The sequence below is a fragment of the Naegleria gruberi genome (genome assembly GCF_000004985.1).
Source record: "Naegleria gruberi genomic scaffold NAEGRscaffold_61, whole genome shotgun sequence".
NCBI classification, from domain to species: Eukaryota; Heterolobosea; class Eutetramitea; order Acrasida; family Naegleriidae; genus Naegleria; species Naegleria gruberi.
Window position 1 is genome coordinate 269,694 of NW_003163266.1, and position 12,749 is coordinate 282,442.

Below are 12,749 nucleotides of genomic sequence, written 5' to 3' on the forward strand. Positions count from 1 at the left end.
TTATTGGAATTTTCAAATTTCATTGTTTTTTTATTATTTTTAAATTTCGAATTGTTATAAATTAATCTTGAAAACCTCAATTTCCTTAACTTTGAAATTATTTCTTGTTCCACCATGTAAATAATTTCCAGCTTGTTGACTTCCTTCCACAATTCCCTCAGGCAATTCGAAAGATCCTCCAAGATTCGAATAAGAATAATCACCTGTAGCACTCTCATTGCAAATATACAAATCACAAGGAAATCCATACGAAACTGAATAAATATCTCTCATGAGTACTGAATTACTTTGTTTTCCATTTTGAAGTTTTAACACTTTCAATTCTAGTTGACCATTTACATCAATTACCTTAAAAAGGAAGACAGATTCATCTGGAAAGTAGGTTGCATTTTCTGGTGATTGCCAACTAACAGATGTGTAGCCTCCAAATATATTACCATGTTCAGATTTGATTAGTGACAGAGTTGGACCTTTGTTGTCACATTTTTCATGGAAGTTTTTCGCACTAAATCCATCTCTGGTAGCTCTATAAAGAAGTTCGATAGTTGGCTTGCTTTTTGTGAGAGAAATGAGATTTCTGATTAGGTTTTTGTCTGTAATTAGTTTCGAATTGATATGTTCGAAACTAGATGAATCATATTCGCAACCATTCCAATTGCATTGATCAAAGAATGTATTAATAAATGAAAATCTAATCAAATTTTGATTGGAAAGGTCAATATTTTGGAAACGAATGTCCTTAATTTCTCTCGTTTCGAATAATGAAAAATCAATAAGGCAAGAATCGAATATATTTCCTTCATAAGGTGATAAATCTCTCAATGAATTTCTAAAATCAATTCTCTTGAATGTGCATTGTTGAAATTTGGCTTTGAGATTGAAATCCATTTCTTCAAATACTGATTGGTTGAATTGACAATTGACAGCTTCAAAACCAGGCACATGAAGCTTCTTGAAATGAGTTCCTTTGATGATACAGTTTGATAACTTTGAATTAGTTAAATTACTTTCCCAAATAATTGCCTTTGTCAAGTCAACTGAGTCAAAATCAATATTTTCCAAATTAGAATTTGACAAGTTACAGCATGAGAGATCACTGTTCGGTAATATTGCTCTTTTAAATGAAGAACGAGTAATACTTGAGTGGGCTAAAGTAGTTCTTGTCAAATCACAACCTTCAAAATTACATTCTACCAAGCAGCAATTTTTCAAAGTGGCATTTGACATGTTGCAACCACTAAAAACACTTCCTTTCAAATTGGATCTATCTAAAACAATACCACGTAAATCCATTCCACTAAAATTACAATTAGTAAATGTGCAATCTGTCAAATTAGCTTTTGCCAATTTTAGCTTTCTCATGTCATAACTGTTTAACCAAACTTTATGCTGAGTTGATTGCATCATTTGGATGAATTCTTTCATGGTAATTGGATTGTAATTGTGTGATTCCTGTTTTAGTAATTTTGAAAAGTTGAACATTTGACAGGTGCAGAGAAATTCCTGTTTGATGTCACTTGTGATTTCACCAACAATTTTAAACTTTAACCAATTGTAAAGTAATTTGAAAATCTTCGGATCACAATCTATGAAAATTGGTTGATTGGCATTTGACAGTTGACCAGAAATTATTTTACCAAATTCATTGGCTGGTTCTATTGGATTGTTAATAAAAGTGGTTACGGAAACAGTAAAGAGAGTTCCGCCAACATTCAGAGTAATTGGATCACTCATATGGTTTCCAATACCTTTAGTTTGATTAGTTTCATAATATTCTACTCTTTCATAATTAGTCAATGATTTACTTTGATCAACAAAATTTTGATTAGTATTGTTTGGTTCTTTCATTTTTTTGAAACTTGTTTTTTGAAATTGATCTCTACAATTCATTCTACATTTCCAACATGGCTGTGAAACACAAATTTATTTACAAAATTAATTTCACACCAATGGAAGATGGAATTTCTTCATTTGAAATCTCTCCAATCAACAACAATACTGAACCACTCCTCGCCAATCTCACATTCCTTCAATACCACTGCTCTCAACACTCAACTGTAACAAGATATCAATGGAAATTGAATAAAAATTCGAAACGTGATTGTAAACTTTGAAAAAACATTTCATGATCGGAAGCTTGATTCACCATGATGTTTACAAACTGTAGTTGTTGTAAGAAGATAATAGAATTCATACGCTAATTAAATGATTGGTTAGAAAGTCCTCCGTACTATTATAATCCGATAACACATTTCCTTTCTTGATCTATTTGGCTAAATGGGTAAATTTAATACCAAACTGTTAAAAAGATCATGTAATTGATTGAATCATCTCCACAAATTTCACACACCATTTTCTATAAAGCAACAAGTCAGCAGAAACAACAACAACACAATTCAAAATTTTTGAATAAATTAAATATTATATTTTACAATTAATGAGTGAGCATACAAGTTCTGGCCTTTGATTGATCATTAGAGAATCCAAAAACTGAAACAACAGTTTCAGCAGCTTGCTTTCTATCATAAATACAAGTAACAATCAAATCCAATGCCTTCATCTTATCATTATCAAATCCAAAAACTCTCAAAACAGAAGCAGCTTCAGTTGAGCTCATTTGACCAATATTGTTAGTTTGCTTCAATTGAGTCAATGCCTTAACCTTATCATTATCAAAACCGAACAAATTCAAAATGGTGACCAAATCAGCACCACTGACTGGACAACATTGAGATGAGGAGTAAGTTTGAACTGCCTTGACCTTATCATTGTCGAATGAAGCATTTCTGCAGGCAGCAATAATTTGTTGAGCCAAAGCACCACTGCTCATTTGTGGTTGTGGAGAGAATCCAGAGGTTGTGGTAGTTGTGGTTGTGGAGAAACTGGCATTAACAGTTGGTTGTTGGTGATATTGAGGTTGACCGTATTGTTGTTGAGGTGGGACGTTCATATTAACACCAAATCCTGGCATATTCATGGAAACACCCATTTGTGGTTGTTGTTGGTATTGTGGTTGACCGAAAGATTGTGGTTGACCGTATGGTTGTTGAGTTGGAACATTCATATTGACACCGAATCCTGGCATATTCATGGAAACACCAACTTGTGGTTGACCATAAGGTTGATTTGGTTGCATATTCATATTAACACCCATTTGTGGTTGACCATATGGTGGTTGATTAGGAGTACCCATGCCAAAGTTAAAATTCATTTTTGTGTGATTTGATTTGATTGTTGGACTCGAATGAGTTGTTGATTTGTTTTTTTTACTGTTGTGTGATCTTGTTGTGAAGAGATATTTATTATGCGTCCACTGTAATATCAATCGGCTTGTGTGTTACTTGCAATTCACATTACAGTGGTTGCATACAGGTCACCACATGGGAGTATGTAACATTGGTTATTGACTCAAGTCATTGGTTATTGTAAAATATGACAGATTACTGTGCTCGGAGGGTAAAACACATCGGGTAGTGAATAGCGAGCGCGATGAAACTCCTCTTACATTGAATTACAAATAAATATTAAATAATTTATGATAGATATCGAGATTTAACACTCCATTGCGGAATGTGGTACTAGAACTGACATGTTGGTTGAGTAGAAAATTCCACTACAGAACTGGAATAGGTTGATAAAAAATTAGAATCGATTAGATGAGGTAATTAGTAATTCCAAAGCTTCAACCCAATCACTACGATCTTCTTCTGAGGCAGCATTGAAAACAAATGTTCTATTGAGGGTTGATAATTTAAAGCAATTAGCCCTTCCGGCTTCCTTTTCAATTTCAGGTGCCATTTGAATACGTGTTCCTCTGAGTGCAACACTCTTAATTGGTTTTGGATCTCCTTGATTCTTATAATAGGAAAGCTGGTATTGGTTTGCTTTACCACCTTCGAGTGGTTCAAGTGCCATGAAACGCTTCTTCCACGATTTGAATCCACCACCTTGTTTAATCAAGTAACCATTCTTGTTCTTTGCCTTTTCAAATTTCAAATCTGATGAACCACCACTACTGAGAATTGATTCACTTCTCGATTTGTTTGATGAAATGGAACCAATAGCAGATCCTCTCACACTCGTCTTTACAACAGCAGATCTGCCAGTGGTGGTTGAGGATGAAGCTGAACTACCACCCGACTTTTCTGAACCCATGAGTGGATTAATTGTAACTGTAAATTCAGGTTCATAATCAACATCGTCAGACACAGATGAAGTTATTGATGAATTAGCAGTAGAAGATGAGGTAGTCATTGGATTTGAAGCAACAACAGTTGTACGGAGACGAACTGTGGCACGTTTCTTTTGGGTTGTTTTGGTTTCATCATCATTTGAAGAGTGGGAAGTGAACATTCCACGAGACTTGTTTGGAGAACTCAATTGAATATCATCTTCATAGTAATCAGTGGATTCCTCTGAGAATGATGAAGTACTTCCTCTACTGATGTTGTTGGTATTACTATTATTGGTGTCATTATTAGATGTGGCACTTGTTGGAGGAGGAGAGGTCATAATGATGGAACCACTTGTACCAATAACACGGGAATTAGTAGGAGTGGAAGGTGATGGTGATTGGTTGTTTGAAGCTTGTTGTGGAGTTGTGTTTGGAGTGGCAGCTTCAGTTGGTGGTTTTACAACAACAGTTCTCCTCACTACACGAACAATCTTCTTTGGTGCACCAGTTCCATTTTCATCAGTTTCACCACTAATGGATGGACGAGGTTGTGAATTTTCAGGTGGAAGAGCAACATGTTTTGGTTCTGAAAGTCTTGGTTGTTGTTGTTCTGGTTCAGTTGGTTTGACTTTCTCTGGTTCTTTCTGTACAACAACTGGTTTGGCTTTTGCAAGTTCTTCCTTTTCCTTCTCGAGGGTTGCAACTTTTTGCTCTTGTTCAAGTTTTTCACGCATGACACTTTGAAGTTGTTTCTTTAATTCTTCAACTTCAGAGGTGAGCTCAGAAACAGTAGAATTCAAGACATAAACTTGCTCTTCAGTTTGTTTGATTGATTTTTGGCTATCCTTTTCCAATTTTTCATATTTTGATTTGTATTGAGAAAGTTCCTTCTCCAACTTTTTAGCATGATCATTGGCAGAGTCAAACTTGCCTTCCAATTCAGCTTTGGAGACTTCAAATTCATCCTCCTTGTCTCTCAATTGTTGCTCCAAATCATTGATGGTGTTTTGCTTTTCTTCCATTTGATCTGAAATTTCCATAATTTCATTTTGTAAGGTGAGCTTTTCTTGCTTTTGTTTCTTGACTGCTTCCTCCAAATCTTGTTGATACTTCTTTTGGAGTTCTTCAATTGTTACATTCTTTTGGTTTTCAATTTCAGAAATCTTTCTTTCTTGTTGCTTGATTTGTTGACAGTGCTTTTCATTAATTTCCTTGATCTTTTCATTGGTTTCAATTTCGAATTGAGTTTCAACACGTTTACGCTCATCTTCAACAGCCTTATTCTTTTCCAATTCTAAGGAGCTCTTTGTTTGTTGGATAAGAATTTGGGATTTTTGTCGTTCTTCCTTCAAGGAAATGTCCAATTCCTCAGCCTTGGTCTTGGCTTCACTCCATTCATTTTTGATAGCAGCAATTTCACTCTCCTTGTCTTCAATCTTCTTTTCGGCTTGAGACGTTTTTTCTGCTTGTTCAGAGACAAGTTTTTTCACTTGAGAAACTTCCAATTCGTGAGCAGATTTCAAAGTTTGTTCAAGAGTTTCCAATTCCTTCTTGTGTGAAACTTTGAGTTGGTTGGTGGTTTCAACTTGAACTTCCAAATCTGATTTGACAGAACTCAATTCCTGTTGGGTTGATTGAAGACTTGCCTTGGTTGTTGCTACCAGTTCCTTCTCATTTTGGAGATCCTTCTTGATTTGATCACGTTCTTCAACCAATTTTTGGTATTGACTCTCCTTCTCAGAGATGATAGAATTCAATGATTCAATCTTGGTTTGAAGTTCCTTACGTTCTACATTGAATGATTCGACACTAGAGAGATTTGAAGTAACCATTGAGTTCTTATCTGATAATTCCTGCTCCAATTTACTCTTTGTAGTTTCGAGAGCAGTAACCTTTTCTTCGTAGGTTGTTTTGATGGTTTCCAATTCTGACTTGGATTCTCTCAATTTCTTTTCAGCGGCCTCAAGATCTTGAGTTAACTTGTCAATCTTTCCTTGAGCATTGGATTTTTCTTCAGACATATTCTTGTTAAACTCATCTTGCAACAATTGAACTTGTTGTTGGTGTTGTTTTTGTTGGGAGATTTTTTCACTTTCAAAAGTCTTTTCCAATTTTTCTTTTGACTTTTCGGCAGCTTCCAAACTGGCAACAGCCTGTTCATGCTTTTGCTTCCATTCTAAGAGTTCTGCAGTTTCAGTGGCGAGCTTACCCTTGATTGTTTCAAGTTCTTCAGAAATGGATTCCTTCTCCTTACCAATCTTTTCCAAATTGTGTTGTAAGCTGGCAATTTCTTGTTGGAGCTGATTCTTTTGTTTAAGTTTTTCATCTTCCAATTGAGTGACTGTTTCTGAAAGTTCCTTGATTCTTTGCAAGTTTGTGTTATTTTGACTGTCGAGAGCTGTTGATGATTCAACATTCTTTTCTTGCAAGTTATTGATTTGTTGTTGGAGTAAATTAGCTTCCTCAGCTTTGGTCTTGAGTTTGTTCTCTGTATTGCTCAACTGCTCTTGCAAGGAGATGATATTTTGTTTGTATTCACTTTCCTTCTTGGAAGCCTCTTCTAAACTTGTCTTGATTTGAGTAATTGTACTCTCTGACTTGACCTTTTCAGTAGTGAGGGTTTCATTTTGCTTTTCAGCTCTTTCAGCACGATCACGAAGTTTGATAGCTTCTTCCTTCTTTTGTGAGAGTTGGGATGAGAGATCTTCAATTTCTTTCTTGAGCTCAGTGTTGCTGTTAGTCAAGTTTTCAATAGCAATTGAATTTTCTGAGATTTTAGCATTCAAGATTTGAATTTCCTTATTCTTTTCTTCAATTGTCTTTTCGAGTTTGGAAATTGATTCTTGGGAGGATGAAAACTTTCTCTCCAAATCAGAAACCTTGGATTGTTCTTCGGAGAGCTTGGTTTCACTCTCTTTGAGTTTAGTTTCTAGAGAGGACTTTTCAGACTTAAGAGTGGAAATTTCTTGTTCCTTTGTTGAAATTGTATTTTGCAAGGTTGAAATAGATTCCTTTCCACTTTCAATACTCTTGTTGAGAGCTTCAATTTCCTTCTCCTTTGTAGCGATTTGGTTGTTAAGAGTATCAATAGAGGTCTTATTTTGTGAGATGGTTGTTTCCAAATCCTTCTTCAACTTTCTTTCTTCCTCTAATTGATTTTCAACATTTTCCAAATCTGATTTAGATTGTTTGAGGTTGTCCTTCAAGGTATTAATGTTATTCTTGAATTGTTCAACTTGATTACCCAAATCGTCGTTTTCCTTTTGAATGGTCGAAATCTTTAACGATGATTCTTGTTCTTGCTTTTCTAAATTTACAATCTTGAGAGACAATTCGCTGGCAGCTTGCTTTTGCTTGTCAAGTTCTTGTTTGAGGTTGTTCTTTTCCTCTAGTGTCTTGTTCATATCATCCTTCAATTTGGAAATTTCCTTCTTGGCTTCTTCTAATTGGTTATTGATACGAGTCATGTTCTTTTCATTTTCAATTTGAATGAGAGAGAGTTGATTCTTGGCTGTTTCAATAATGGATGGTCCCATAGTATCAAAAAGAGCGCTTTGGGCAGCTGTACACAGTTGCTTGACATCAGTTGTGAGTTTTTCTCTAACTTCAGCTTTAGCACGTTTAATTTGTTTGGAGAGAAGTACAATCTTGGAGGAAACAGATACCTTATATGATTCATGATTAGATTCAAGCTTTTTCTTTTGTTCTGAGAGGTTTTCAACTTCTTTCAACTTTTCAGAGATGGTATTGTTCAATGTTTGTAATTCCTCGATTTGTTTCTTAATCAAATTTTCATCATCACTATTCTTCTTTTTCAACTCTTGTTCTGACAATTTAATGGCATTCAATTGAGTTTGAAGAAGTTCGATTTGATCCTTCAAGGATGTATTGACTTGATTCAATGATTGATATTGAGATGACAATTCTTCTAAGTTGCCTTGGAGCGTCTTAATTTGTTGTTTTTGAGCATGATATTCCTTCTCAGTTTCTTGCAATTTCTTCAAATCAGTAGCAACAGATGCTGTTATTTTTAACAATTTCAATAATTCAATTCAATTAATAATAATATACTTACAAATCAATTGATCGGCTGTGTTATCAATAGTCTTGGTGATTTGTTCTACAGGTACATTATCTTGTTTGTCGGAGACTTTTTCGTTTGCACCTTCTTCTGATTCAGTTCCATAAGGTGTTAAATTTTCAGATTTTACACCCCTGATTACAACATTCTTCAATGTTGAATCAGCAAACTCTAAATTGTCTGTTGTAAACTGAGCAGCATGTGGAATGGCAGGAGAACAATTTACAACTGTTGTTGTACAAGTGTTGTGCAATGAACGAGAATAGAGAATAGCAGATAAACTCGAAGAATAGAATTGACTATCATCTTCTTGTGCCTTTGGATCATTAATCAATGTGCACAAATCATAGAAGGTCAAGTGACCATTTTCCAATTCTTCCATTTCTTCTTCAGAGACACCAACCAATGGAGATTCCAAATCTATAACAGTTAATTTGCTGTTGACTACCTTTTGCTTATTATTGTCCTTTTGTTGCACAGTTAATTCTACAAATAAGTTGGAGGCAAACTTGGTTTCCTTCTTTACCTTTTCCAATTTTCTCTTTCCGATACAAGATGCCAAAATTTCCAACAATTCATCATCAGCACCAACATATTGTTCAATCAGGCCATTAATTTCAATCTCTTGAGTTTCTTCCTGAAGTAAACATTCCAAACCATTGAATTCTTTAATAATTAAAAAATTATTCAAAAATCCAGGATGATATGTTATTGTTGTTGTTGTTGTTGAAGAAGAAGAAGAATATTCCGAGATGAATTATATTATCAGGATGAAGTAAATTTGTTTTTTACAGTAAATTTTAAAAACAAACAAAAAGGGCGCCAAACAATTAAAACATGTAAAATAATGACTTACCTTCAGAGCCTTGTTGTTGCACGTGAGTTTCATTCAACAAATCGCAAATAATACCACTTCCACTCCAAACCTCATAGACACTCACCTTGATAGTAAATTCCAAACTCTCATCACTCTCCACAATAGCATCAAATACACCTCTAACAAAACGAGGTAAAACACCATCATTTTCCTTTTCTTCTTGCCAATCAATGATAGAGGCTGGATTAACAGCTTCCGAACCAAACATGGTGAAGGTTTTACCAGACTTTGGTGGAGCTCCCCATGAGAGGAAGGTTACATTCTTACCAGACATGAAGGTGGAAATCATAGGCTTGGCTACTTCATCATATATTTCCTGTTGAGAGGTGTTCATGTTGAAAACACGATCAAATTGATACTCTTTAGGTTGTTCCACACCATACTATAGTATTATTGTTATTGTTGTTAGCATTATTATTATTTAGTAGCATATGTTGGAGAAAAGAGATGAAGGAGAAATTATTGTTCATAGTATAAGAGTTCCACATCATCAATAATTATATTAAATAGTAGTAAAATTGTGTTCATTTCATCATCGTACGACATTAAAACATAATCATCACCATTAAATACAAATTTCATAACGATTTGAGCATGATCGGACATTTTGGATGCATTATAATTTCATCATAATAATTATTAATACAAGTGAATTAATTCACTTTGCTTACCTTCAACAATAACTTTTTACCAGACTTGTGAAAAGCAGCACAACATTTTGTAGCATCTTCTTTGACTGCTGTTGGTGGATCAATGGCTAACACATGAGGCCTGAAACGAATGAAAAGTCTGAGTTTTTCATCCGATGTTGCCATGTCTATCTGTCAATTTAAATTTTTTTAGATGAAAGGTGTGCTTGACAAGTGTTGTGCGAATGAGTATCAGGTTATTTGATGACAATGAACAAGCTTGACAAGCAGATCTAAAAAAACATCAACACACACCAGACAAGTGATAGAGATCTCTTGTGTGAAAACAATTGGATGTGATGAGTTTACAAGATGTGCAAATTGTAAATATAATTAATATTGATTATTTAAATATTGTTGTAGCCATGAAGGTTCATAAAAACGGAATAATATTATTACCTTAATTTTAAAATGTTACAAGATTGTGACATTAATGTTCCGAAAGAGAAATTTCTCTTTGGCTTGATATCTGGCTGTATTAATATGATATTTAATAATAATTAATATATTAATACACAATTTTAAGATGTTGGAATTAATTTTTATTCTTGATGTTCAATGTATTAGATAATTGGAAAGCAACAAACAGGAACCAAGATTTAAAACTGTAAAATTTAATTATTTATTTTCTATTTTCAATTTTCCTCTTGATGGTTGTGAGGATTTTTCTCTTTTCTTTCAATTGTTGTTCATACACAACCTTAAATCGATGATGAGTGTCCATCATCAAGACACACATTTCACATTCTACAATTTCGAACAGATTTTCAGGCAATGATTCATTCTCTCCCTTTGCAAAATAATCTAAAGATTGTTTGACATTATCAGCAATTTGTTTGCTAGTATTGACAGATCGTTCACCTCTAACATCCAAAAAGTCTGTGTGTATCTCAAATGCAATCTCAAACTTTTTCTTTTCAATATCGTATAAATCCTTTTCTGTGAAACCCTTCTTACCCTTTTTCTTCTTGGATGCATCTTCATTACTTGAGGTTGTGGTTTCAGAGAATTGGTCAGATCCACTCAAAATGTCAGTATCGTAAAGGAAGACTTGAATCTCAAAGCTCCTCTCACACAACTTTTTGTAATCACTAATCTTTTCAAGGAGTAAAAAGTTTTCTTCACTTCTTTCAATTTTACAAAATTCTTTGAATTTCTCACTAAGAGCTGGATCATTGATTGTGTCCATCAGCATATACTTTTTGACTTGTCTCAGTTGCTTTTCCTTGGTTGTATCTTTTCTAACTGAAAGCGCGATATAAGCAACCAACACTGGAATCACAATGACCATAGACACAACAAGGATAATGAGTGAGATGAGGGTTGTGGCCAAGTCTTCATCTGCAATCAGATTTTGCATGTTAATAACATAATCCAAAACTGGTTGAACTTCTTCGGGATATCCGGCCAAATAGTATTGATAAAGTGATGAATCAAGTGTATTGATAGCTTGAGTATAATTGGATGCTCTCACCATATCTACAACTGATAGCTCTACCTTGACAGCTTTTCTTGATCTAACATCTTCTCTGCTCATATTATTTCTTTTAGAATAGACAACATTGTCTGGAACGGAGACAAGTAACACATTGAGCACCTCGTAATACTTATCATGATAGGTCATGAATAAATCAGTATATTGAAGAGAAAGTGTTCTATTGTATTCTGAAACAGCAGAAACTCTACAAGAGAGCTTCATCAAATCTCTATAGTAGCTTGCGTCTGTTTGCAATACTTGCACATTGTTGTACAAATTGGTGACAATCGAATAGTTAACAGAAATAGCTGCCAACAATAAACAGAATGCTACTGTACTGATGGATAGAGCAATCATACTTGTAAGCTTCAAACAGTTCAGCTCCAAGATACCACAACATGTGTGAATTTTGAAAGCCTTGTTATAGAATTTGGTTACAGATGATGAACGTGGAGTTTTCAATGATGATGGGAGTGACTTTTGTTTGTGAATTGAATCTCTTTTGGCCATTTGATTATCTATATCAACGATATCAATGGTTGTTTGGCTTGTCAATGAAGTCAAATTGGAACCTGTTGGTGGTGAGACAATCTTCATTTCGTAAGACACATGTTGGCTGGTGTCAATATTCTCAGAGGAGGAGATGTTTGTCATGGTTGTGTTTTTTTGTTAAGTGAAAAAAGCCAAAGGTAAAACCTTTTGAACTAGTTGAAACCAGTTGTTGGATTCGAGGAAAGTCAGTCATTTTTTTCGTTTAAACCCCACTTGATAACCTCTTACTATTTCAAGCAATTATGCCCCTTGTCGCTTTTGACTTGTAGATAATATTGGTGTCAAGAATCGAAGTGGACACAAACATGTAAGAGGTAGGTGTGACTATGAGTCTCTTCTTTGAGAAAATCTAACGCAATGAATGCTATTTTGAACGTTACTTGGTGTTATCTGCTCTGAAATTCAAAATCCAAATTTGTAAACAATCATCAAAGATAATAAAATATTATTTTCATTGTCTCGGAGTAACTGAAAGTTGGTCTCATGATTGGTGTGGTGCTTCCAAAGTAGTTGATTTGCATCATTGTATCATTTTCGAATCCATCAACATGTGCAACAAATTGATGCCAATGCCAGACCTATTGCATCTCGTGAATGAGTTGATGAAACATCTCATATTGAGTGTTATCAAAAGAACCTGTTCATCACCCAAAGTATTGGAAATATTCAAAGTAGCAAGAGGAACCACTATTTGAAAATTCGTTTCATATTCAAAATTTCAAGAATATAAGCTGCGGATTAAACAATTGTGTATGATTTGCATTTTTTAAAATCAAAAGAACATGTTTTGGCGGGAAGCTTGGTAATTGGTTTATTGGACTAAATTTCACGCAATAAATCATCTTCATCAGGAGATTCATCTAGCCACTGAGATTCATCTACCTTATTCCTTTTTTTTT

At 34.4% G+C, this 12,749-nt stretch overlaps 3 protein-coding genes across 3 annotated transcripts; all 3 read right to left on the reverse strand.

The window, feature by feature from the left end:
* Positions 1–54: 54 nt before the first annotated feature.
* On the reverse strand, positions 55–1,848 carry NAEGRDRAFT_52918 (uncharacterized protein; the record flags this gene model as incomplete). The annotated part of the gene is made up of 1 exon (XM_002671480.1): positions 55–1,848. One exon carries the CDS (start codon positions 1,846–1,848, stop codon positions 55–57), a length of 1,794 nt encoding a protein of 597 aa, XP_002671526.1.
* A 586-nt stretch (positions 1,849–2,434) lies between these two features.
* Positions 2,435–3,193, reverse strand: NAEGRDRAFT_52919 (uncharacterized protein; the record flags this gene model as incomplete). The annotated part of the gene is made up of 1 exon (XM_002671481.1): positions 2,435–3,193. One exon carries the CDS (start codon positions 3,191–3,193, stop codon positions 2,435–2,437), a length of 759 nt encoding a protein of 252 aa, XP_002671527.1.
* A 7,250-nt stretch (positions 3,194–10,443) lies between these two features.
* Positions 10,444–11,952, reverse strand: NAEGRDRAFT_73571 (uncharacterized protein; the record flags this gene model as incomplete). The annotated part of the gene is made up of 1 exon (XM_002671482.1): positions 10,444–11,952. The coding sequence occupies one exon, from the start codon at positions 11,950–11,952 to the stop codon at positions 10,444–10,446; it is 1,509 nt and encodes a 502-aa protein (XP_002671528.1).
* Positions 11,953–12,749: the final 797 nt, after the last annotated feature.